The sequence below is a fragment of the Sorex fumeus genome, unplaced genomic scaffold (assembly GCF_029834395.1).
Source record: "Sorex fumeus unplaced genomic scaffold, SorFum_2.1 ptg000064l, whole genome shotgun sequence".
NCBI lineage: Eukaryota > Metazoa > Chordata > Mammalia > Eulipotyphla > Soricidae > Sorex > Sorex fumeus.
In genome coordinates, this window is record NW_026606121.1 from 2,353,802 (window position 1) to 2,381,559 (window position 27,758).

Below are 27,758 nucleotides of genomic sequence, written 5' to 3' on the forward strand. Positions count from 1 at the left end.
TTTGCTGCTGGAAGGTCGATGACCAGCGGTCACCTCTAGCCCCCGCGGGTCTATTTTTTTTCCCCTTTCAGCTTTTCAGCAACACCAAGCAAAGCTCAGGGGTGGCTTCTGGCAGCTCTGCGGCCCAGCGATGCCTCCAGCATGCAGAGCACACACTCCATCTCCCTGGCCCGACAGTCACTGCTTTCATGCTGTAAAGGGTACACCTGTCAAATCCACCTCCACAATCACTTTCTACAACACAGACTCCCTGCGTCCAATAACACCTGGCATCCTGGTCACATGTGGCCGCGGCCAACACACAGCAAAGGCCTACCACAAAGACTTCCTCGTGGTGCTCTTAGACATCCCTGATCCTGACCCACTCGTCATTTCTATTTTACAACACGATCGATTAGCCTCTCAGCAGACCTCTCTGCCGGGAAGCAGAGGACTCAGTCACGCCGTTCATCCAAAGGCGCTGCCCTCAGTAGGACAAGCCGACCCAGGCCAGCGAGTACAAGACTCACAGTCCTGCGGCTCCATCCCAGTCTCTCATCTCTATGACAGCAAGTGGCCAATGTCCTCTTATCCCGGCCGTTCCCAGTGCGCCTCCCATGAGACTGCAGTGTCCCCAGGAGCAGGAGACAAGGAAGCTGCTGGCCCTTCCCTTCTCTGCCATGATGCACACGTGGCAGCCAGGCCACAGGTCTTACCCGCAGAAGGCTGGAACTGTGACGGGGCCGGGAGGGTGATATTCGGTACTGAGAGTGTGAAAACCTCCGCTGGGGACTGAACTGAGGGAGTATCTTCTGCTGGTGGTGTGAAATCAATCTCATCATCAAAATTGTCTTCAAATTCCTGCCATGAAAGAAGACCAATGTTATCCTAACATGGAACGGTCTGAGAGCAAATATTAAGGCAATTTAAATGCATCTGCCAGCTTTATTTGTTTGGGGGGGGAGGTCGGGGTTGGCAAGAATGCCAGGGATAGAACTAGGGTCACAGGCACACAATACATGGCGAGGCACTGCCTTGCCAGCATTTATGATCTCAGTGTTATCCATTCACGTGAAAGATGCGGCCAGTACTTATTCTCCAAATCATACTGACTTTAATTAAAACACACAGAAGCTGGACCCTCCAGCTCCACAGAGCAGGATAAAGATTTTATGTAAAATCACAGGATTTTAGTAGCTTTTTGAAACTGGTAGCTTGAATAAAGTGTGAAATTTTCTAAAATGCCCATTGACATAAAACAGAAATACTCCAAAAAAAAAAAAAAAAGACCCCAACCAAACAACAAAAATAGACCCAGAAATACTGCTAGGTTCACAATTTTTAGTTTTCAATAACTAGTTCAAGCTCTCCCTTTTTGTTATTCTTCGCTTTATCAAATTAAATTTACTTTCACACTGTATATGCATTTCCAATTGTGATATGATTCTACCAAACTGAGTACAGATAGAAGACTCAGAATTTTCTTTCTGCATGTATGGTGTCAGGGAACCCCCTACCAGCAGAGCATGAGGGCCCGGCCCACAGAGAAGGCTTTTAAGTGAACCTTATTTCTCTGGCAAGACCTTGGAACTGGCTTAAAGGGCTGGAGTGTGAGAGAAAGCCCAGGGCAGCAGGCACGAGGCTTATTTTTAAGGCTACAGGCCTCATTCCACAAGCACGGGGCCCAGCCGCTCCCAGCACCCAGAGGGGAATGTGGCCACAATAACACGGGTTGTGCTTCCATCACCGCCATGGCAATGGCAACAATGGGACCAGTGACACATGGGGGGGGGGGGGGGGGATCAAGGCTCACAGAAACAGCAGCAAGAAGATGCCCCCCCGCAGCCATTTAAGCAACTGGCCCTGAGGACCCCAAGGAGACCCTCTGCGTGTCTCCATCCCTAATGAGTCTCCCTCCGTGCTACTGGAACAGACAACAGGGGCTGAGTTCTAGGGCAGATCACCCCAGCAGGCTCCCTGCAACCTCCTCTGCTGCTACAGCCAGGGATGACAATCAGAAGGTTCCAATCGCCAGGATTACCATCACCAGGGATTTCAATCAACATTCTGCTTTTTCCCTTTTTCTTTTCTTTTTTTTTTTTTTTGGCTTTTTGGGGTCACACCCGGCAATGCACAAGGGGTTACTCCTGGCTCTGCACTCAGGAATTACCCGACAAACGCCCTACCCACTGCGCTATCACTCCAGCCCCTTCTTTCCTTTCTGATCTCCCAAGCAGTACTCAGGAGGACCAGAGGCCCTACTGGCTACTCATGATCAACCAGGCCAGTGCTCAATAAAAAGGCCAGACAGAGGAATTGGAGCGACAGACAGCAGGGAGGGCATTTGCCTTGCATGTGACCAACCTGGGTTCGATCCCCAGCATCCCATGTGGTCCTCTGAGCCCCACCAGGAGTGATCCATGAGTGCAGAGCCAGGAGCAACCCCTGAGCATCTCCGACTGTGGCCCCCAAACGAAAACAAAACAAAAGGCCACAGGGACACAGAGGATGAACCGCAGCTAGGGCCAAGGCCTGGGGGTACTCGGGGGCCTCCGGGGCCGCATCTGGCAATGTTCAGGGGCCACGTGGTGCTGGAAATTCCACTAAGGCTGCTCTTTATCATAGACAAAATACACTGGGGGGTGGGGGGGGCTCTGACCTCCTCCACACTGGATACCACAGAGCCAACCGCCACAGGAGAGCGATTCAGGCCGCGCACCCGCACAATGAGCAGCGTGGGGTCACGGCCATGGGGCAGGTTCCCACAGTGCCGCTGGCTGTGGCAGCGCTGCAGGGCCAGCAGGCACTGAGTGGCCACACCTGAGCCCGTGCTGATCCCTGACCATCGGGACTCAAGAGGCAACACGCCGGCGCCCACAGGCAGCGCTCCCAGCCCTTCCTCTGGCCCCGCACTCCTCCATCAGTGCTCACCTTGAAGTCTATTTGTGGGTCCTTGCAGCAGGACGCACAGTTGGCAATGGACACGATCAAGAGCAGTAAGCTGCAGAGAGACAGGATCACCGCGGACGGGGAAACTTCGACAGCAGGCGCCTCTCCTGGAAGAGGAACCAGACAGGATTACAACCTCGCACAAGTATCCCAAAGCCAACGTGAACAAGCATCCGAGTATTTTCTACTGGGCCCAAGAGGGACTGAGTCAAACGAGGCTCACAGGCTTGCAGAGCTGACCACCAAGCCAGGATAAAGAGCTGAGGTTTGCTAAGACTTTCTGTTTAGAAACAACTGTCCATTTGCAGAGGCCCTAGGGAACAATACAAAGGGGCCCTGTAGGATAACATAGGTTTGTCCTCTCTCCCTTGCCGCTCCCTTGGAGCTTAGGTTTATTGGGTTACACCCATCACAGTGCTCCCGAGGCACTCCCATTCCTCTGTGTTTATCTTTAACTTCTCCTCTGTGCTCTGCTTCCCCTATCTGTTGATCACATATATCCCCACATCAGACCCTGTGACTTGTAAGGTCAGATTCTTCTAAGGGCTCTGAATTTTGCATTTGTAAGTGAAATACTGCCTTTTTTCCCCCTTATGTTCTTTGCACAGTTTACTTTAGAGCAATGTCCTTTTTGTATAGACACAGGAAGACAGTTAATGGTTAATGCTATGCTTTTGTAACTTGGGAGTTAATTGACTTCGGAGAATATTTATTCCTGGGCATGTCAGATTTATTCAACTTAAGCCTCAGTTGCCCTTAGTTCATAAAGGTAAAGGTAAAGGCCCTCCCGTTGATCATCGATTTGCTCGAGCAGGCCCAGTAACGTCTCCATTGGAGACTTTGTTGTTACTGTGTTTGGCACATCGAATACGTCACGGGGAGCTTGCCAGGCTCTGCCATGCGGGCGAGATACTCTTGGTAGCTTGCCGGGCTCTCCGAGAGGGGCGGAGGAATCGAACTCGGGTCGGCCATGTTGGCTGCGTGCAAGGCAAATGCCCTACCGCTGTGCTATCGCAGTGTCCCAACGAAGGGACTGGATGGACCCAGGGCAAACTCTAAGCTACCCTGGCATCGAATCAGGGCAGTCATGTGGCATAAAACTTGTAAGTTAAGAGCACAGTCGTGGGCAAATTGTCATGACCCAAAGAAAAGTAACTGGACAAGGACCCTGCTGGGGTTAGGAAGTACTAGTCTGGCCTGCGCACTGTAGTCTGGGATTATAGCGAGATGTCCCCAGGAGAGCCACCCTATAAGTTTAACATCTCTCTTACTGAGTCCACACAAATTGACTAGAAAGATTATTAAGGAGTAAATTTAAGACTGTTCAAACGGTTATGGACTAAGGAAAGGAGAAGTATGTCCTTAGGTGAAATTCCGTCCTTGAGTGGATCTCCTGGCAGGAGGAAATCTTTGGGCTCTTGACTAAGGCCGTGAGACTGGGCACAGGGAGCCAAGCATGGGGGAAAGTAGGAGGAGGATTACAGGAGCGGGTGAGCCTAGAATGCAGGACAGAGAGACTAGATTGGAACAAATGGCAACTGATCACCAACAAGCTCAGCCCGTTCTCCAGAGACCTTCTGTCCATCTGGGGTGGGAAGGTGGCCTGATCACCAAATGCACATGGCGAGAGAGAGCACATTCATATTTTGTGACCACACAGGGTCCATCTGTCCCCCAACCACACCTCACAGACGGACGCAACAAGAGCCTTGGTCTGAAGACCGGCAGGGCCAGTACAGCAGCACCGGCTGGGCTTCCTCTGACCTCACCTTTCCCTGCTCACGGCTCAATTGGGCTGCCCAGGACGCAGCTTGTCCTCTCTGGCACTTGTCCGTCTCTCCTTGTCCCTAATAGTCGGACTTTTATTTAATTATTTATTTTACTTTTTGGGTCACACCTGGCAATGCACAGGGATACTCCTGGCTCTGCACTCAGGAATCATCCCTGGCGGTGCTCAGGGGACCATATGGGATGCTGGGAATCAAACCCGGGTCAGCCGTGTGCAAGGCAAACGCCCTACCCGCTGTGCTATGGCTCCAGCCCCAACAGTCCCTCTAGACCACGCCCCACGGGAAGCATTGGGAATGCAGCTGGCTGAACTGCGGACACAACTGTTCCCTCGCTCGCCATGGACCCCTCCAGGAAGGACCCATCTCCCTTTCCCCAGTCCAGGGACGCAGCCGCCTTCCTGGGGGACACTGGTTCCGCAGACACAGGCGTAAGACCCTACAACACAGCTGCCCGCAGCACCCACAGGGGGAGGGAGGTCTGGCCCCCACGCTCACACGCGCAGTCACGCAGAACAAGCTCCTCATTCTTTTACTTGCCAGCCAACACCTTCACTACTTAGCTTGTGGCCCAAAGAAACAATGTTCGCGCTCTGGCCTAAGTCCGTCTGGCCTGCTCGCTCCTTTCCTTTCCTCCAACCCCTCCGGACTCCCTGGTCTTCAAGGAGCAGCACGTCCACTTGCAGTTCCCTGCTCCCACTTTGGAACCCGCCGCTCCTCCAACCCCAAGTCACGAGAAGGAGCTTATCCACAAGAGCAGGCCTGCCTTGGCCAATGATCAGGGCGGGGGAGACCCAGCCAAAAACGAACTTCAGGGATTCTTTTACTTTTTTTTTTTTTGACACACCCAGCAGTGCTCAGGGCTTATTCCTGGCTCAAAAACCACTCGTGGTGGAGCTTGGGGGACCTTACAAGGGTGCCAGGGGTCGGATCCGGGTCAGCCACCTGACAAGGCAGTGGCTTCCCAAGTGGGACTGTCTCTCCAGCCCCGACTTCTACATATTCAAAAGACTGTTTAAAAACCTTTAAAGATTTTTAACTTTAAAAGGGCTTTTTAAGGGGCTGGAGCAACAGCACAGCTGGTAGGGCATTTGCCTTGCATGTGGCCAACCCGGGTTCGAATCCCAGCATCCCATATGGTCCCCTGAGTACCGCCAGGAGTAATTCCTGAGTGCAGAGCCAGGAGTAACCCCTGTGCATCACCAGGTGTGACCCAAAATGCAAAATAAAATAAAATAAATAAAAGGACTGTTTAAAAACTCAATCATGTTGATGATGACAATGGTGGACAAAACAAAAAAGAGAATTTGCAACAGGTATGATCACACCTGAGCTACAAAGCCTGAAATCTCCTACTAAGTACGTCAGCACACAACTGGCACTGGGTTGGTTCTCGAGCACTATCAGAGTGACCCCAGGTGCCGCTCTCTAAGCTGAAGAACACCAAGCCCTACTCAGAGCAGAAATTCTGACCCGAATTCCAGCAGACTCACAAGCAGAAAGCATCACGCATTCAACGGAAGGTACCCGGACCCTTTCTGGGTTAGGCAGAGCACCCGCCCCTCCCCCCCAACCTGACAGCGCCGTCACGCGGGTCTGAAGACAATGACTCCCAGGTGTCCAGGCTGACCTGACACACGCACGGACAGTGAAATGTCGCCCCACTAGGTCAGAAAGAAACTTTCCTGAAACCCTTGTCCACAGGTACAGATGCCACACACGCAGCTGCCATCTTTTCCTGCAGTGACAATGCGAGCCTGGAGGACGGCTGGACTCCTGGGTGGATGGTAGGACTGGAGCAGAGGCGCAGATGCCACGCCGGGCCCAAGCTGCTTTCCCACTGGTCAGAGACTGTCCAGCCTTGACCTCCTGCATCCGTGCAGTGACAGAGACTCAGGGAGGCTCAGGCCAGCCGAGCTGCCGGCGGCCGGCACCACACAAAGGCTCAGGAAGGCAGAGCGGAAGGACCACTGGGGTGGCTTCTGCCTCCAGAGCCTCAGGAGCCCAGCCCTCTCACACACACTCTGCAAATGGCCTGTCCACAGCAGAGCGACTGACCAGCAGCAGCATCTCACAACAGAGACAGAAGGTCTATGCAGCAGTCTGATTCATTGTGTTTTTTTTTTAACCCCTGTTAGGGGCCACAGTCTCCCAGCTCAGTGCTGGGGGGGAGGGGGCGTGACCACACAGACTCCTGCATACCAAGCACAGCACCTGCTCCCACCCTTTGAACCACCTCCCTGGCCCCCCTCTTCCTAAATGGCACAGGAATAAGGGCAGGGCATGGGCAAAGGGCCTGGGAGTCTGGAAAATACCGTATTTACTGTTGCTCAGTTCAGTCCTCACACGCCCCTGGGGACTCCTGGCACTGACACAAGATAGGAGAGCCCCGCCCCCGCCCCCACTTCCCCAGCCACCTCGCTTTGTCTCAAGATGGTTAACTTTTAACACCTCACCAGTCTCACCTCAGTACTTTGAACCCACTTTATCAGCGTCTCCCATTAAGAAAGTTCATCTTTCCAGAGCTCTCCTCCAAACCCCACATAGAGGACGCTAAATTGCTTCTTCCTCTCTTTTCACTCCTGACTTTTTATCATCACGCGCTATTTATTGCAAAAATGTGATCAGAAGTGCCGGGAGCAGCTCAATTACCTGATTATTCAGAGTGTCCCTGTGAGTCAGCAGGTGGGCATGACCACCCGGACCTGGGCTAAAAATAAGCAGCTTGGGGGACGAAGGCATTTCTGGGAAGGCGCTGAGGGAGTTCTGCTCTCCTACTTCCTTGGCATTCCAGCCCACTCGGCCTCATCCCCCACCCCCACCCCTAGAAGCACGGAATCGGGGCCTTGGAAAGGAGGAAGCAGCCGCAGGTAGACACAATCGATTTCATTAGGTGGTAAAGTGTAATTCACTAAACCCTTCCAAAAACAGTACTGTACATCACAGTGCCTAGAAGGAAAAAATAAAAATGTATCTGTCACAGAGGCAGCCTGGGGGTAAGGGGGAAACTGGGGACACTGGTGGACGAGTGGACTCTGCTGAAAAAACTGGTGCTGGAACACTGTATGCCTGAAACTTAATCATGAATAACTTTCTAAATCACAGTGCCTTGATAAAAAAAAATTTTTAAGGTTAAAAAAAAAAAAGCCGAAATAAATGATTTCACTGACTCCACTGTCTTCTGATCAGCCCAAAGCACTGAGGAAGAGATAGAGCTGATGTTATGGCTGTGCCGGAGAGCCACTCATGAGCCGGTACCGTCCCCCTTCCCATGAGACTGCAGTTGCCCGTCACCGCCAGCTCATACCTGGCTTTCCTATAAGCTCTGAGGCGGGGGAGGGGGGCACGTGGAAGGGAGCATGATTCTCATAACCAGCTATAGAAAACAAAGTATTTCACAATGCCTTTTCAGTAATTCTGATTGTTGCGGGGGGGGGGGGATTCTAAACAATAACGGTGCATCTTTTGTCGAAATAATGAATGTAATCAATGTAGAGAAGAGTTAAGTGGAAATCATCTGTCTCACGGGCACTGGGAGGGGTGGGAGGAGGGTATATTGGGGCTCTTGGTGGGGAAAAATGCGTACTGGTGAAGGGAGAGGTGTTAGATCATTGTATGACCGAGACTTAAACCTGAAAGTTTAGTAACTTTTCCCACAGTGATTCAATAAATAAATATAAGAAAAATAAATAAAACTATGAAAAAAAAAAGAGATCGAGCTGACCTGGAAGGGCGATAGCACGAAAGGGGTATAGTGGACCCCCAGAGGAGAAATGGAAACCCCAAACTCCAGGCAGAAACAACCCCGGATGATTCCTGATTCCAACTGTCAGGAACTATGACGATACCCAGTTCTGGAACTTTCTGGATCATCTCCAAAAAGAAAAGCGGCAGGTGGGTGAGTAGGGCCTTCTCCAATGACCACCTGAGCCGGCGTCACTTGGCACAGTTAGCTCCCCCAGACCTGGCCCCAGCCCACCCCCAAAGAAAAATAACCCAGCATCTCTGAAGCACATTCGGAATTTCCATTTTATAGTTTCCAACCCATTACTTAATAGCTATCTAGTACTTGATTTAATAAGCAACAAATCTGAGAAACTCCAAGAGGCAGGTATACATTATCTGTTTTATAGACAGGTAATTTGGAGAATGCAATTTCTCAGTAATGACTCAGAGAAGTCAGGGGCACTGCCTGGTTATTAATTCAACCACCATAAATACCTGCTCAGGGCCTCCATTACGATGGAACACACGTGTAATTAACTGAAGAGTTAGTTAACTGCTGAACCCATTTTTGGATTAAACAAACAAAAAAAATTAAAGCACCATAGATAAAAAGACAATCAATATGCAGAGGTGTGAGAGACTGCAGAGCCTGAGTTTCACTCTGTCCAGTCTTTTTGGTTTGTATGTTTGGGGGCCACACCCCGTGGGATTCAGGCACTCCACCCTCAGCCATCCCTGGGCCCTGGCGTGATCCTTTAGGATTTGGGTACACAGGGTTCCAGGTTAGGGGGAGAGGTAAACTGGCTACTTGAATATCTCCATTTATCAGCTTCTTAAGAAATTAGGGTCCTGACCTGGGTTCGATCCCCAGCAGCTCCAGGTGTGGCCAGAAGGCCCACACACCACCTGGGTGGTCTGAGTGACACCAGGTCCCGATGAGCCGGAGCAGCACCACATCCTCGGGCCCTGGCACAGAACCAGGCCAAGAACCAGCCCCGGGCTCCTGCACCCAGGAGGCTCTCCCTCCCCCAAGCCCTAATGAGTCGCTTCGCCCGTGTCTGCGAGTGTTCGGAGATATTACGAACCACGAGCCAGAAAGCGCTTGATGTGGTTCGTCGTCCGCAGCACTTAATTCTTATTGGGCTTTGCTGAGAGCTGGGCGCCCAGCCCCCTCCCGGGATCCCAGCAGTCCTATTTCCTGCTCCGCTCAGTGCTCACATTTCAGATTTTCTACTACAGGCCTGATAAAAATCACTTCCCTCAAAGCCCCAGTTCTTTCCAGGTGAACTGCCATGGACACGGCAGTCTTTGGAGGAAGTCACTGGCTTCCTGCTGGGCCTCCAGTAACCCCTCACAACACTGCAGGTGGCTGCAGTGCCCTGCTAGCTGCCTCCACCCACGCAGCGAGTCCAGGCCCCCAGGTCACCCCCGTGTTACTTCCCTCCCCATCTCGTCCAATAATTAGCTAGAACGGCCCATGAAACTCCAGAAAATGTTTTATTAGTACCAGTTGATTATAAAAGGTAATACGAAATGCCTGGATGAAAGGGTACAGATGGCAAGTTCTAGAAGGGTCCTACACATGGCAACAGCATCCTGTGGCGCTGGGCCCCGGGGGTGCCCTGTACCATGCAACTCTCTGGACCCCTTCATGTAGGCTGTGACTGGCTCTGTGATGGGCTTGGGACGCTCCTTAGAGTAAGAGTGGGTGCGGCACTATGGCTCCTGCCACCCGCACTGCTCGAGACATCTCAGCCAGGAGGAAGATAAAGATCAAACGTCTATTTCCCACCCAGTCACAGGGGAGACCCAGAGCACAAACAGGAAGGTGATCGGCAAGTGTTGGTTCTGTTGGGCCTGTAAGCCGAGACCAGTGCTTCCACCTCTAGCCTGCTGTTTCAGACAAGACAAACAGAAACCCATACAAGGCCATGCAGTTGCCACCAGCTAATACAGCAAAACGGTCAGCACCGTGTGGCCCGCCTCCCTCGGAAACCCGCACTGCCACCTCCCACAGCGCAGCCGACCCAGCCTGAGCTGAACGTCTTGGGACACCAGAAGCAGAGAGAAACGTTTAGTAGGTTAAAGACTACCACCAGCCCAAAGCCAGCAGAACATAAGCCCGAGAAATACCCGCTGGCCCCAAGGGGAGGGTGGCAGGGGACAGAGGGGTCCCGAGGACACACCACTCCATGGGTCGGGGTTCAGAGCGCCCAAGGGCACCATCGCCACCCTGAGCCACCGCACTGGACAACTGACCCATCAAGAAGGGGCGGGTCAGGTCTCCTGGGAGCAACAAAGCCATTCGCAAAAATCTTATCTTTCAGAGCTGGCCACCTACCCACCACTGATGGCCAGAACCCGCCTCAAAGCAGCAACAGTGGGGAGCAGGGGGCGCGCAGGCAGTCAAGAGCCGCTGGAGGTGAGAAGTGCCAGGCCCTGCCCGAGTCTGGGGCTGAAGCTTGCCACTGACCACACGGATTGCTTCCTCCCCCCCCCCAGCAGGCTCAGGCAGGACCAGGACGCCGCCGTGGCCAGTCTGCGCTCGCTCTTCCCGGAGGCTCCCTGGAGCTGCTGGCGAGCACCCACGCTGGGCTCCCCGCCCCTCACAGAGACAGGCCTCCCAGTTCTGGGGGAGCCCAGGGCAGGATGGAGGGGCGGGCAGGCATCTCCCTTCGCCTCAAACCTCATTTGCCAAGCTGTAAGTTCAAATGAAAATAAAAGGGGTGGGGGAGGGGTAGCTCAAAGGACTGACACGCACACCTGGCAAACCAAGGCACCAGGCCTGATGGATCCTGTGCACAGGAGAGGGGAGGGGAGGGGAGAGGAGGGAAGGTGTGAACAGCACACACAAACCCACAGGGGTGGCGGGGGGAGGGGCTCTTCCCTTTGGGATTCAGACTGCCAGCAGTGTGGCGAGGACTTCTGCTGAACCTCTGCCGCTTTCAGGCCTGACCTTCCTGTGGACACACCCAGACTTGCTCCCCCCCCCCCCCAAGGGCCCTGGCTGCTGGTCTCTCTACCTGCCCACTCCCCCCAGGGACCCTCTCCAAATACAGCCCCAGCGGAGGTCCTGGGTGGAGGGCCCGGCCCTGAGCATCAGGGAGAGTGCTCCGGGTCAAGTGCACGCCGCCTTCCACGCTCAGGAACAGGATAGGGCAGCGCAGTGACCCCGAGTGTCTGATTCTGTTTCCTCCCTCCCCTCCCCTCGGGAAATTCACACGAGAGATTCCCTGTGTCTGCTTGACAATGGAAGCAGCTGGCCACTGGCCAGCGAGCCGCCCCGGGTAAATGTGGGAGCCCTGCGGGCAGCTCAGAAGTAGTCATGTGCCCCAACACAAGCCAGGCGGCCACCAAGGAAAAGTAAGAACCGGAAAGACACAAAACTGGGTGGGACCAGGTAGCACTCATCTCCCAGATACCTGACAAGTGCTTCAGAGTCTGACTAAAATAAGCCACAGCGTGACTCGAATGGAGGGCGGGAGGAGGCGGGCGGATGGGGCCATCACTGAGAGACACATTCTCTGCTAGACACCTCAGAACACAATTCCCACCTATCAGAAAGGTCTCCAGTGCACAGAATCTAAAGTCATTCCTTTTTTTTTTTGGGGGGGGGGGGCCTATTAACAATACATCTATTTATAATAACAGAAAAGAATGCTGACTCTCCCTAGCGTATTCTAACGCTAGGAAGGCAGGCAAGTGCAGCACTAAATATACCCCGCCACACAGAAGAGTAAATAGTGCATTGATGATCGGGGATGAATCAGAGATTCCACAGAGAACTGAAGCCAGACTGTCAACGGCCTGAAGACAAAGTGTGCTCAGCGCAGAGAAATACGGCTCCTGCTCAGGACCGATCCTCAAGGTCAGCCACCCAGCGCTGTCTGTCAGAAGCTGGGGAAGGTTACGTAACTCCAACGCCGCCTGCATACCTGCGAGTGAGCTCATCGCGCACGTGAGCGTGCTGTTCCTCAGCCGATTGAGGAAACCTGCCCTCAGAGGTTCATCTCGTCCCGTTTCAAATCCCTGTGGGGGCAGGGGAGCCCAGAGGCTGGAGGCCCTGGGCCTTGGGCCCAGGGCGCCAGGAGGGCCCCCACAAAAACACTGACCTTGAAAGGAAGGAACAACTCCGAGAGCAGGGGCAGGGGGAGGCCAGCCAAGTCAGACCTGGGGACCTCTGCGACCCAAGAAATAGGGCTGGGGTCAGGCTTATCAGCAGATGCCACCAGGTGGGTGGCTCAGGCACGGCAGCATCTGCCTTCCAGCGTCCCATCCCCGTTAGGGTCCCACCACACAACCTCTGCCTGTGCTGCAGAAATGGGCAGTCAACACTCCAGAGGAAGGGGGGCCCAGTGGGGGACCCCGCTATATGCTCCCCACTTCCCTGGCAGCGACTTCCTCCTGAAGACTCCCCCTGCCCGACCTAGTCTCAGAACCTTCCCAAAGTCCCACATCCACTTGAAATTCCTGCCAACATCACAGAAATGCACCAGAAGACTCCGGCTCCAAGTGCTCTCCTGAGAAAGTGCAGAAGGTGGGTGGCAGGAATGGGCACACAGGCCCCATTATTCTCTCGCCTCCCTTTGGCTGTCCTATCTTCCCAGCTAAGGAAGACGCTACTGCCAGCACAGGCCTGCCGGCCGGGGCTCCACAGCACAGGGGGCGAGGTTACCTTTCTGATGCCCAGCTGATAGCACACGCTGAAATGCCTTCATATTATACCCAGTGGCAATTTAATCCAATGTGACCCAGTGCTTGCAGACACTCGGGTGTCAGCGCTGGACAAAGGGCCCACAGAGAATTCAGAGAGCAGGCAGGCTGGAGCAACGACACAAGCTGCATGCGAGAGGCCTGGACCACATGAGCCCTGAGCATGGGGCCAGGTGGAGCCCCTAAGCACCAGGGATGTGACCATAATAAAAAAAAGCCAAGCATGGCAAGGACCAACGAGACAGCACGAAGGACTGTGTGCTAGGCCCGCATGCAGAAGGCCCGGGGTTCAATGCCGAGCAGCACATGGGTCCCTCAAGCACTGCCAGGTAGGCCCACATACCTACACAAACAACCAGAATCATGGTGGGGGGTAGTGGTGATCAGAAGGGAACAGGTGTCCTAAGACCTTCCTTGGACACTCACCAACTGACGAGTCCCACCCAACACATCCGCTCACTAAGAGAAGTTCTCTGAGCCTCGCCACAGGACAGACAGGCCCTGCACAGGTTCCAGAGCAGAGGGGCTGAGGCGGCGGCACTCCAAGCGGTCACTCAGGATGGCAGAAACACGGGTCGACGCAAAATGCGGGAGCGACAGGGCAGCAGCTTTTCTCTCATGTGCCCATCAGACATGTCCCCTTGGGTATCACCAACACTCCTACCACAGGCTCCCTGTGAACAGACGCCAGCACAGTGCCAACACCCCGCGTCAGGTCCCTCTGCCGCCCCCAGGCCCGCTGCTGGCCTCAGTTCACTGGGCAGCATCTCAGGTTTTTTTTTCATTGGCTACTGTCTCCAGAGACAAAATCAAGGGAAAAGGTCTGAATGTCTAATAACTCACGTGATCCATGATTGTGGTTTGGTTCTAAAAACAATGATCCTTGGGGCTGGAGCGACAGGACAACAGGGAGGGCACTTGCATTGCAAACAGCAGACCCAGGTTCAATCCCTGGCATCCCCTATGCCCCCGAAGCATAGCCAGGTGTAATTCCTGAGTGCAGAGCCAGGAGTAAGCCTGAGCATCACCGGGTGTGACCCAAAACCAAAGAAAGAAGAAAAAGAATAAAAACAGTGACTCTTTAAGAGGAGCGGGCAGCCACTGCTGTAGCGTGACCCCCCTTGCTGGAGACAGGCGTGGCGACCAGCCCCCTTTGTACTGTTTTGGGGAATCATACCTGGGGGTGTTCAGGGGATATCGGGGCTGAGGGCAGGGGGTGGGGCCGGGGGACACAGAGCCTTGCTCATGCAACGCAAGCCCTCCACCCTGGAGTCAAACACCCCATTTGTAAGTGAAAACGCCAAGCACGGCAAAAGTGCGGGTGTTCATCACAGCCCCACACACACACCTGCCAAGGTGAGATCAGAGCACACACCGCCCTCTGAAGCCCACGTGGAGGTGGGCGGGGCAACACCCAGGCCCAAGTAGGAGGCGCTCAGACCCTCATCCTTCCTTCAACGCTGTGCATTCCCTCCTAAAGGGGAAAAAATCCAGCCAAAAAGCAAACCTGAAAGACACAGACAATAAAGGAGTTCGAAAAAATGCAAACGAGGTGCAAGAGAGAGCACGGGTAACCATTGTGCTTGTCCGGGACGTGGTCCAGCTGAGCCCCACTGGGGGTCATGCAACACCCCCGACCCCTCGGCAAGAAAACAACCACAGAAACAACAGTGAACACTATCTGCAGGGCCAGCGGAACTGCTGCATGCACAGGAGAAGCCCCTCTGCCCGGGGCAGGGGAGAGACCCTTCAGCCCGAAGGCTCACGGTGGAGCACCTGTCTGCAGACACGACCCTGATGTGACCACAGGGACCACCCCACATGCTGACGTCCTGGCTGCAACACACATACCACCCTGTCCACAAAGGGAGGGGAAACACAGGGTTTGTAGGACAAAGAACATAAAGAGATGAAAAGACAAAAGGAGACGGTCATTCCAAGGAAGTCAATGTCCAACTAATAAAATTCTCAGAAGAGATAACCAGCAGAAAGAAGTGAGTGACATTCGTCCAGAACCACAGACTGTGCTCTTCCAGCACTAAGGGAGCGCCAGGGACTGAGCTCCACAAAACAGAAGACTTGGCCTAGCCTTGAAGCTTGTCATAGCGGAGACATGAAGCCTCACAGCCAAGCTCCACAGTGCACGTCTGGAGGAAACAAGGATGGGGATGTGTGATCAATACAGGCACACAGGGGAGTTGGATCCCCTGGTGTTTATAGTCAAGGGCTGATAAAATGTGGCCAGGGAGCAGACAGGAGGTGTGAGAACAGCTGGAGATAAGGGAGGCTATGAGCATGGGCTACAGCAGGAACATCTCGCCAACCCACACCCACACCCACACCTCCAAACAGGGCTACAGCAGGAACACCTCACCGACCCACACGCATGGGTGCTGGCTGGCTGCAGGGCCCATGTGCTGCCAGCGGAAGGCCAGTGTTGTGGCGTGCACTGGGGACTCACTGTAAGTCCTTTCAAACACCAGCGTGCATATTATTAGGGGGTGGCGGGCCACTTTAGGGGCTGGCTTGAGAGTGCCTCGCATGTGGCCTCTATCAGTTTGAGTCCCAGCACCCCATATGGTCTTCCTGGCCTACCAGGAGTGATCCCTAAGCATCACCAGGTATGACCCCAAAACAAACAATAGAACTGCCATTTAAAAACAGAGAAAAGGCTGGATAGTACAGTGGGTAGGACATTTGCCTTACATTGCACAGGCTCGATCCCCAGCACCCCACGTGGTCCCCCAGCACTGCCTGGAGTAATTCCTAAGCGCAGAGGCAGGAGATACCGCGAGCACTACCTGGTGTGGCAAAAACAACAACAACAACAACAACAAATGAAACAGAAAAGGGCCAGGAAAGGGGAGGGGCAAGGACATGGGCACGGGAGTATCCCCGGAACAGGAACAGCCAAGCGAGCAGGAAGGGGTGTGGGGGAGCGGGCATGGTAGGAGACGCGAGAGGAGAGCTCCAAAGTGGCCTGGACAGAAACAGCAGCAGCAGCAGAACCAGGAGGAGGAGCCCCCGGAGGTTCTGCTTCTCTGCCGCTGAGAACCCGTACCGACAAAAGCAACCCAGAAACGGCCGCGGCTGTCGGAGCTCGCCCGGAAAGACAGTTCGCTGGGCCAGTGGGGGTCAGGAGAGAAGCGGAAGGCGACGGAGAGAGGACAGGGCAGGGACTAGAGCAAGAAGCTGATTCTAGGGAGCGGAGGGAGAGAAGGGACACCTGTCCAGTCGCCACCTGGTCCTGGAGACCAAAGACACTCGTCCAAGTACTGCCGAGGAGGCGCTATGTGAGCGTCTCTCAACTTCACAACTGACTGGAGGCTGACTCTGTGTTCATTATTTCCTCTGTGTGCCTTTGGGGGGGATGGAACCCTGGGTCACACACACGATGACATATTTTGTCAAAGTTAGAAATAGTTTTAATCACCTTTAAATCATGCACCTCCCTTCCCTGGCAGCACCTGAACCACTATTGCCGGGTGGGAGCCACAGCGCATCAGGGGGCATCACACACATCCCCTGAGCCAAACAGGACTCAAACCTGAGCACAGACAAGGGTGGCCCACCTCTCCCCATCCCACAGACAATAAATTGCTATTCTTAAGAATCACCAAAATAACTTAAAAATGAAAGTGAGATGGTCGGGGCTGGAGCGATAGCACAGCAGGTAGGGCGTTTGCCTTGCACACAGCCGACCTGGGTTCAATTCCCAGCATCCCACATGGTCCCCTGAGCACCACCAGGAGTAACTCCTGAGTGCAGAGCCAGGAGTAACCCCTGTGCATCGCCAAGTGTGACCAAAAAATAGAAATTTAAAAAAAAGTTAGAGTGTCTTTATTTCCCAACCTAACACCAGCATCTTCCAAGAGCATGAGAAACGAAGAGTCGGAGGTCCCGGGCCCCCAGCACCCTCCCCGTATGCAAATGTCACAGGACAAGGCCCCACAGATCCCAGGGCCAAGGTCCCTGCCACCGCGGCCAAGTGTGTGTGAGCACGGCAGCAAGGCACGTGAGTGCTGGGAGCACACGTGGATCCGCACGGCTACCCCGGAGAGCACTGTGGCTCTGAGGGGTGAGTCCCGGGAGCAGGTGTGCAAGCACAGCTGGAGACGCAAACCATAGGGCGCGCCAGAGCGAGATGTGTGACCTCTGGGCAGGCGTGTGTCGCCCCTGTCAGGACCCCTAACACCAACGGGGCCACGGATGGTCTTCCAGTGCAAGGCAGTGAACGGGAAGAGGGTAGAAAGGCTGCAGCTCCTTCTGCGCTGGCTGGCGTTACTGCACTAATACCAGTCCCTTCCAATGTCCCGTTAAGGAAGGAGTTGCAATTCTGGGGTTTGATTTTTTTTCTTCTTTTTGGGGTCACACTCGGGGATGCTCAAAGGTTACTCCTGACTCTACACTCAGGAATTACTCCCGGCAGTGCTCGGGGGACCACATGGGATGCTGAGGATCAAATCCATGCAAGGCAAACGCCCCCCCTGCTGTACTATGACTCTGGCCCGGGATCTGTAATTCTGAAATGGGATGAGTCTACCAAGCGCCTACACAGTTGGTACTGATCAGATCTGTTACTGCAGTCGACTTTTGTTTGGGGGGGTGGGGGGCAGGGGCGCACCCAGCTCAGGCCTTACTCTCGGCTCAGGCTCAATGGTCACTTCCTAGCAGGCCTCAGAGGACCATGTGTGGTGCCAGGGTTGAATCCTGGTCAGCGGCAGGCAAGGCAAGCGCCTTACCTGCTACACTATCTTTCCAGCTCCACAGTCAACTTATGGAGGAGGGGGTGGGGAGAAGGTTAAATTACAGATTTCCTGGTGCTCTATTCTGGCAGCAGACCGCCAGTGGAAGTGTTCCCAGGGGACTATTTTCGTAAGTTTGTTATTTTTCAGCGCCTCACTAGCAATCAGTGCCGGGTGTTGCGTTTTAATAATAGTCTAAAGTCAGAGGCCAGGGGAGCGCTGTCTGTCCCAGGCAGGCTGGATCCTTGGAAAGTAACAGTTCTGCTGACTGAGGCTGCTATGCCGGGAAAGAGTTCTCTTTGGAAACCACCACAGGCTGAGCTGGGCGCCGGACGCACCTTCCCAGGAGGACACTGATAACCTGCAAACTCTGGCACTGTTGCTGTTTGCGGGGCTCCGGGGTGAAACCGGGGCCTCTAGCTCTGAGCAACATCCCTGATGTGAAAACCGGTTTAAGCTTACACTCCAGATGTAGCTCAATGGTATAAGGAGACTGCATAAGATCTGTCTGACCCACCGCAGTACAAATCAAACGCCAATGGGGCCGGAAGGGCGTGTGGTGTCAGGGAGCACGTCCAGTGGAAGCCTCACCCTACAGGGTCCCCCAAGCACCGCTATGTACAGCCCTGGAGATGCTCAGCACTGCCCAGGTGGCCTGGGTTACCCTCAGGCCACAGGGCCCAAGGAGCACTGCATCCTCTAGTCCTAGCACTGAATCACCGGCCATGAATGGCGGGTGGGCCCCTGCCATGTGCTGGTTGAGACACCCCCCCCCAAAAAAATTAATTGAGGCTAACCTGAGAGGAAACCCATAGATCACAACACTTCAATTTTGCAATAAACAAATGAAACTGTCGTACAAAATAATTAGAGTCAGTTTCACTTCTAATTTAAAGTTGTAATTTTATCAGATCAAACCCATGTCTCCTTGAGAAAAATGTACAGCAACAAAAGCACAACAAAAATGTTGTAGATGGACAGGAACATGACCTCAAGGGCGAAAAGAAACAAGAGCTTAAAAAGTTGCAGTGAGGAGAAGAAAGTGCTCTCAGAACCACTGGCCGCACCTTTCCAGGGCTGCATGTGATCTGCTGAGTACCTCCAGGGGTCACTCCAGAACACAAAGTCAGGAACAGTGGCTGCGCACTGTCGGGATACCTTCCCAAACACTCACACCCACACACACATTTTTTAATTAAAAAAATTTTTTTAAATGTTTGGGGCTGGAGCAGTAACACATCCAGTAGGACATTTACCTTGCACACGGCCAACCGGGTTCGATTCTAGCATCCCATATGGTTCCCTGAGCACTGCCAGGAGTGATTCCTGAGTGCAGAGCCAAGAGTAACCCCTGAGCATCGCAGGGTGTGACCCAAAAAGAAAAAAAAAAAGAAAAAAGTTCAATGACAAATGAACAGAAAAAGAAGTGCTGCCACACAACAATGAGAAAAGATGAAATCCTGCAGTTTACGGCTACCTGGGTGGAACTGGAGGGCATCATGCCAGGTGAGTTACCCAGAGGAGGACAAACATCAGGTGACCTCCAGCACCTGGGTCTAGAGAGAAACAGGAGACTACAGAGTTACCTATCCACTGGCCCCAACCCCTCCCCTGGGCTACAGACCCACTGATCCTCGGGAGCACTCCCACTCTTCTCTAGGTATTACAAGAGAGCCACCCGAATAGGTCAAAACGTATCAACCAGGGCCAGAGAGTGAGTGCAGGGGGTGCCACTGGCATCCTGCTGAGCCTGGCTGGATCCCAGCATCACATATGGTTCCCAAGCACCACCAGGGCTCACTCCTGAACACAGCCAGGAACAGCCCAAGCAACGCTAGGTGTGACCCCAAAATAAACACATATTTCTGCCTTTAAAAAAAAAAAAAGCTCGTTGAAAATACAAAATAAGGTACCTATCCTAAACAAAGCAGCAAAGCAGGTTGGGAACAAATAAAGCCGGCTTAGAAAAATAACTTTCGAGCCAAAACAATAGAAAAGAAGTTAGGGTGTTTGCCTTGCGCACAGCCAAACCAGGTTCAATCCCCAATCCCCAGCTTCCCTTATGGTCCCCCGAGTCCCACCAAGAGTGATCCCTGGGTGCAGAGTCAGGGATGTAGCCCCAAACAAGCAGACAAACAAAAAACCCAAACTAACAAAATCAACTTTTCAAGCAAGATGTTGTGGCATGATAGGTGACAATGAGAAAACAGCCCCCCAGGGAGTGCACACGGCTGGTCCAAGCCCGTGGGCGGGAACCTGGCAGTGCGGGTGGCTGTCACTTCTGCACATCAGGCTCTCACCTCCCAGCATCTGATCATCAGGCCACTGGCTCAGCTTCTCCTGAGCAGTTCACACGGGGTGTTCGTAAAAGTGTCAAGGGGACTGTTTTCACTACTTCCAGACAAAGGGCCGAAGTTAAAAACAAACCCTCCCAACTGGCATCTGCAACTGTGTTCTGTCTTGAAGCGTTCCGGCTTCTTTGTGGTTACAGCATATGGAATCTGAACAGGAAGAGGCTTCTGAATAAATATTCAGAAGCAGAAATCTCTTTGGGTTTTAATTGTGAATATTCATTCTAAATTTTGTTGTTATTCTTCCTTCCTTGAGTCGGACTGGCTATACAGGTCAACAGATTTCTATTAAGCAACTGGTATCATTTTATCTCTAATAGATGACAAGATCTGTATTCTGGGGCAAAGAAATCACTAGAAATGTGTTATAAATACAGAATTTCAGACCAACCCCCCAGGATTCATCCAGTTATTCATCTGGGCCCCAAAATCTACATTTCTACAAACAACTGGGTGATCTTAATAACGGCCATCCTGTTTTATAAAAATATCTTCCCTTTCTCTTGAAACCCTTTCAGCCCCAGGTACTGTCGGACATTCACATCCACACAATGAGCATCTTTGGCTGGGGCCAGGTAAACACACTGACAATACAATAAAGATTGCAGGAGCAGGTGAAGAGTGCTTGAGGGCTCATTAAATCACTGCTCCACTTCTAAGGCTGTCAGAAATTTCCATTAAAAAAAAAAAAAAACCCGGCAGGCATTGAAACTACTCTGTAAAGAGGTCAAAACCCAACCAGAGCCCCACCCCCAAGCCCTAGGCCTTGCCAGGATCAGGTCTGAAGCTCCCTAAAGAAAGGGGCTGCAAGCCCTTCCCACAATTCCTAGCGCTTATGGACCCCTAAAGGGGTTAGACCTGAAATCTTTGCGGGGAGGACTTCCAAGCAGCGCTCAAGAGGCCAGGGGGTTCAATGCCCCCGAGGGTCCGCCAGTGCCATGGATGACCGAGCCACCCAGTGTCCAGGGCACACCCAGCGTTTGAAGAACCATGTGGTTCTGAGGGGTAGAGTCTGCCACATGAAGGACCAGCACGCTCGTCTATAGACCCTAACCCGCCCCTCCAACTAATGTTTCTTGTTTTTCTTTTTCGTTTTTGGGCCTCACTTGGCTTACCCAGGGATTTACTCCTGGTAGTGCAGAGACCAGAGTTTTGGGGATTGAACCAGGGTTGGCTAGCTCCACGGAAAACGCCTTACCCTCTCTCTATACTCTCTCCAGCACTTCCAACTAAATTCTTCTGTTAAGGGGGTTCCTTTATACTCTTAAGGACTAACTAGGGTACCCCAGAGATGGTCAAATCCAGTTTTCATAAATCTACTGTTTTAAAGACAAAGAAGTTTCAACCAATATCACTATGTCCAAACATGAAAATGTAGAAATATCCTGTTAACAGGCAGCTGGGTGAAGGGAGGAAATGTCGACGGGGCCCTTCCAAGTCTTAGATCTCCATCAGGTCTTGTCTCTCCAAACTCTCCCCTCACCGCCCGCCCCCAACATGACTAGACACCAGAGGCAGAGCATCAACTACAGAAGCAGCCCACTAGTAGGGTCACACCAGCAGAGTCGAAACTTGGTTTTCCAAAAGATTCTCCAATAAAAGGAACCAGTTAAGGACCAGTGCCACAGGACAGTGGATAGGATCTTTGGCCTAGCACCCAGACAACCCAGGTTTGATCCCTGGCATTCCATAGGGTTTCCCAAGTACCACGAAGAGTCATTCCTCAGTGCAAAGCCAGGAGTAACCCTGGAACATCACAAGCTGTGGCCCAAAAAAATAAAAACAGTTTTAATAAAAGGAACCAGCCAAGACAAGGCTACCTCTAGGCTGGGATGGGAACTGCAGGAGAGGCCTGACTACCACTTCCTTGAAGAAGGAGCTTGAAGGGGCAGTGCTCGGCAGAAAGGAAAGTGCTTAAGTAAAAGGGAAAGTGCTTAAGTAAACGTGGTGGGCCCTGGCAATGGGGAAGAGCCAAAGAAATGAAAGTCTCCCAACAGCCAAGCATGAGCCACACTGTAAATGACAGTTATGGGCCGGACCCCAAAGAGTAAGAGCAAATCCAGGTGTCCACATGGAATACAATCCAACAGCATAAGCACCTACGTGGTCAACTGTCCCATCTCCAGAGCAGCGCAGGCCAGTGCCCCGAGCCTCCCACCCTCCTGGTGGGTCCTGCTATGCACCTCTGTGGGGTATGGTGGGGGCTGCCCAGGGTAGCTGGAGGTCAGCAAGGTGGCTATCAAGTGGAAAGCACAGCTCTAAGGCCGTCCTCCCTGAACCATGACCCTCCCCCCCAAACCACAGCAAAAACAACAGACAAAACCTAGACTCCCCGGGGCTGGAGCGATAGCACAGTGGGTAGGGCGTTTGCCTTGCATGCGACCCAACCCAGGTTCGATTCCCAGCATCTCATATGGTTCCCCGAGCACCGACAGGAGTGATTCCTGAGTGTATGAGCCAGGAGTATCCCTGAACATCGCCGGGTGTGACCCGACAAGCCAAAAAAAAAATAGACTCCCCACAACACCCAACCAGTATTCCCCCTAAAACTGTCCAGAGACAAGTAGACACAATGACTCGAGGTCATGTGACAATATGGGGCAGACAGCAGACACCCAAATACGACAGAGGGCTCCTGAACCAGGGGCTCCGGAGAGGCACGCACTCCACCTGGAGGGGGCAGGTGGAGAAGGACTCTCGGTACGGTCCAAGCAGCTTTCCTGTGAGTCTACATTTTTTTTTTGTTTTGTTTTTCAGGTCCGCCTGGCAATTCACAGGGGTTACTCCTGGCTCATAACACTCAGGAATTTCCCCTGGCAGTGCTCAGCGGACCATATGGGATGCTGGGAATTGAACCTGGGTCGGCCGCATGCAAGGCAAACGCTCTACCCGCTGTGCTATTGCTCCAGCCCCAAATCTACAATTTTTCTGGAAGAAAACGCTTAATGATCAACGTCAACCAGCTATAAATGGACTCCACCGGGCACAGGTGTGGGGTCAGAGAAAAAGCAAACCTGGCAGAAGAGCGGTGCGAACCTCACCCTTCCCCACACACACCAGGCCGAGGAACCGGCGCTTTGCTCTTTCTCTCGCGCTCTCGGGCCCGGCTCGGGGAGGCCCCGGCCACAGCACCGAGGCTGCAGACAGACAAGACCCAGCCGGCAGGCAGGGGTCTGCCACCAGCCACTCTTCCTCATGGAGAAACAGCCTTCATGATTCTTCCTCGACACAGCACAGGTCAGAATGTAAGTAGCAGGTTAGAGTGTAGTGACAGCCAGCAAGGGTCAGAGTGTAGCAGATTGCAGTGTAGTGACAGCCAGCACGGGTCAGAGTGTAGCAGATTGCAGTGTAGTGACAGCCAGCAGGGTCAGGGTATAGCAGATTGCAGTGTAGTGACAGCCAGCAGGGTCAGAGTGTAGCAGATTGCAGTGTAGTGACAGCCAGCACTCAAAGTGTAGCAGGTTAGAGTGTAGTGACAGCTAGCATGGGTCAGAGTGTAGTGGATCAGAGTGTAGAGGGTCAGAGTGTAGCCAACTGGCCAGTATGGGGTTAGACTGTAACCAATGGCCAGTACTGGGTTAGAGTGTAGCTGGTTACCTAGGCCAGTAGGGGTTGTTAGAGTGTAGCCAAAGGCCAGTACAAGGTTTGAATGTAGCCAAAGGCTAGTACTTGGTTGGAGCAGTCAATGGCCAGTTGGGGTTAGAGTACACCCATAGACAGTACTGAGTTACAGTATAGCCAGTACTGGGTTAGAGTATAGCCAACAGCTAGTACAGGGTTAGAGTGTAGCCAAAGGCCAGTACAGGTTAGAATGTAGCAAATAGTCAGTACCAGGTTAGGGTGTAGCTGCAAAGGTAGCTCATGTGGTGAGCACATGGTGAGCATGAAGGAACCCAGAGTGACATATATATGTCAGTACTAGATGAACCCTCCCCAAATCCACCAGTTGTGACTGGAAAGCCCTGGGCACTGCAGGCTCAAATCACCAAAATGACAGGCCAGAGTCACCTGGCCAAAATGGAAATAATGAGAATTTTTTTTAGCTTGTGTTTTCATCCTGCACCACCCCGTGGACATCTGCCCCAGAGGGCAGTGCCAGTCGTTCGCTGAAGGCAGCAACTGCTAAGACTGAGCAGCAAGCGAGGTCTTGGGGGGGTGCAGAGATGGAGAAGAGACAATTGCTGGCTTCACTGGCAAAACCACCACCAAAGCCAGGCGGGCACAGGGAGCTGGAGCACGTGTGCAGGAGTCAGCCTTGCCCTGCCCCGAAGCCCCCAAGTACCACAGGGTGACACACTGGCAATGTTCCTCAGGGGTAGAGCATTTGCCCAGCATGGGTAAGGCCTGGGGGTCCATCCCCAGCACCACCAGAAATGGAACGAAAACAGGACAGCACTCAGAGAGGCAAGAGACAGACAGACAGACAAGTGGGGAAAGGAATAGAGGCCCCGGGAGATCGCTCAAAGGGCTGGGTTCAATCCCTAGTACCATCTGGGTCCCCCGTGGATCAGGGACTACCCCCAGGCACCAAGCTAGGAGCAGCGCGAGAGCTGTCAGAGGGGCGTTCACACGGCATATGGGCAAACCCTCAGCAGTCAGCCCTGACAGAGCACTGTGAAAGGAGAAGTGGGACAGTAGACATCTGGCTGCAAAGACCGCACCCCCCCCGACCCCCCCGCCGCAGCCCATGATCAAAGCTTCCCAAACTAGGGTTCCTTCTCGTCAGAGCACAGTCCATGGTCTTGGCACTATTTGACCTGACAGTAACTTAAGCCTTTCTAAATAAATACTTATTATACAGCAAAATGCAAAAATCTACCAAACTGCCAAAAATAAAACGTTAGCTTTACCCTCTCAAATTTAGGAGGGCAAAAGAGAACAAAGTCATTTCCTATGGCTGGCAGGGAAATGGCAGAGCCCAGGGCAGGCCCGGGCACTGGCTCGTAGCTGGCTCCAAGCTGAGACATGCGGCAGCAAGAGTCCTCGTTTTTGTCCTCACCTGAAGCACAATAAAAATTCAATGAAGTTCGGAATCGCTGCACTGTGCTAACCTCTGAGGGAACGAGAAACGCAAACACCTTTCTGAAAGACTGGGGCTGTTTTTCTGAGATGTCTGTTTTTCTGTGGCAAATAACTGTAATGCCAAGGCATCATTCCAAATGAGTCACTTGCTCCCATTTGAAGATACTTCATTCTCATATTTTGCTCCAGCAAAACTGATTCTCCCCTACTTCCTCCGCATTCTCTCATGACCGTGCTTAACTCTGGAGATTCAGAGAAGTTGAGAAGCAATTCTAGAACTACCTCAGAGGGGCTGGAGCAATAGCACAGCGGGTAGGGCGTTGCCTTGCACCCGGCTGACCCAGGTTTGATTCCCAGCATCCCATATGGTCCCCTGAGCACCACCAGGAGTAATTCCTGAGTTGCAGAGCCAGGAGGAACCCCTGTGCATCACCGGGTGTGACCCAAAAAGCATAGAACCACCTCAGAGGCAAAGGTTCCAGACCAGACCCGCCGTGTCCTCTGTGGAGGCTCCCTGGAGCTCGCCCACTATGCATCTGAGGTGCAGCAGGGCTGGCTGAGGCTGTTCATCATTTCATACCACGTCTGCGTTCAACACTGAACGTCTTGCACTGTACCAGGAAAGCTGTTGCTACTGGTTAAAGGTCTGTAACTTTAGAACAACAGCAACTGAATCTACTGTCTGTAGATTTGTTTGCGTTTGTCTTTTTCAGACACCACATGAGTAAGATCTTACAGCACTTGCCACGCTGACTTCTCTTACTTAGCACGATGTGCCCCTGAAGACCCCAACTTCTTAAACTGCAGGTCTTCATGGAATGTGAAGGTGGCAAAATATCTTTAAAAATGGCCAGAGAAGGGGGTGGGGGGGATGCTGGGACCCGTGGTGATGGATGACGGGCACTGGTGGAGGGATGGGCACGTGATCATTGTATAACTGAAACCCAAGCACAAAATTTGTAAGCCTATGACTGTACCTCATGGTGTTTCACTAATAAAAAAAGAAAGAAAAATGGCCAGAGATAAGACAGCATGTAAGACACTTGCCTTGCACGCAGCCAACCTGAGTTCAATCCCCAGCACCCCTGAATCCCACCGAGTGATCCCTGAGCACACGTTCAAGAGTAAGCCCTGAGCACCGTTGGGTGTGGCCCTGAAACAAATCTAAAAATGGCTTTAAAATAAATTTGTAACTTGTTATTGGTGAACATTTCTTTGTATTCCTATATAAATTTCTTTTTAAACCTCTTTTATTCCTATATACCCGGTCATGTAAAAATTTCTCAGGTGAAAAGTGGTCTTGAGTGCGAAAAATTTAAGTCCTGCTATAGACCAGAACTGTTTGCCCAGTTTCTCCTTGGCAAATCACTCTTGTTTGTGTCTGACTAATTAATTTTTGTTTTGTTTTATTTGGGGGCCATACCCACTGGGGCGCAGGGCTTACTCCTGGCTCTGTGCTCAGGAATCTCTCCTGGTGGGGTTCGGGGGAACATGTGGTACCGGAAATCAAGCCCTCTGGTTAGTGACATGAAAGGGAAGCTCTTTCCCATTATGCTTTCTCTCTGGCTCTTACTAATTTTTTTTTCTTTTGCCACACCTAGCAGTGCTCAGGGCTGGCTCCTGGTCCTGCTCTCAGGAATCCCTCCTGCAGGCTCAGCATCACGTGGTGCTGATGATCGAACCAGAGCAGGCCACATGCAAGGCAAGCTCCCTGCCCACTGCACTAACTCTCTAGTCCTCTAATATTTGTAAGAGTTAAAGCACAGGTAGAAGATTGCAAAAACACAACTAACCAGGGAGAAAGAGCAAGAGAGAGAGAGAGAGAGAGAGAGAGAGAGAGAGAGAGAGAACAGCAGGTGTAGGATTCTGTCCGCGGAGCTTCTCTAGGAAACATCTGCCCAGTGCCTCTCCACAGCCAGACAGAACCAGCCATCTCCAGTTCGGTGTTCACACTCCAGGCAAATGTACAGTTTTGCTGGGGATCAACTAAACTTAAGATTGCTGGTGGCTCCTTTAAGTAAATTAAAACCAGAAATAATTTGCATACAGGAGCTTTAGTCATCCTGATGTTTAAAAACAGGTTTATTATATAAAAGCAGGCTAATCCATGGGGCCCAGACAGCACGGGGTGAAGGCACTGGCCTTGTATGCACGGCCCCTGGTGCGATCCCCGGCAACTCACAGGGCCCTCTGAGGATACTGCAGGGGTGAGAATAAGCCCTGATTACTGCCAGGGCATGGCCCAAAAACCAAAAAAGTAAAACAAAACAAAAGCAAGTCAATCCAGATCACCTTAAATTTCTGTTTAACATTAGTCCCCAGCATTTTGAACTTCGGGAACTCACTTGTGTCAGATTTCTCCCCGAGGAAGGATCCTTCACCATCAGTAGACAAGTCATTCTGTGTCATAAAGATTTTGGAAATTAAATGGGAGGTGTCCCATGATGAAGAGCCACTTCGAGTTCCCCTCTCAGGCGCGCCCACCC

General features: G+C 52.5%; 1 protein-coding gene across 2 annotated transcripts in view; it reads right to left on the minus strand.

Moving 5' to 3' along the window:
* Nucleotides 1–27,758, minus strand: part of LMTK2 (lemur tyrosine kinase 2) — a 72,986-nt gene that overhangs the window by 40,310 nt on the left and 4,918 nt on the right. For both annotated transcript variants that reach the window (XM_056128493.1, XM_056128492.1), the window contains exons 2-3: nucleotides 2,911–3,035; nucleotides 696–840 (exon numbers count right to left, since the gene is read on the minus strand). In XM_056128493.1, coding sequence (XP_055984468.1) covers nucleotides 696–840; nucleotides 2,911–3,035 — 270 coding nt within the window. The remainder of the gene's footprint in view (nucleotides 1–695; nucleotides 841–2,910; nucleotides 3,036–27,758) is intronic.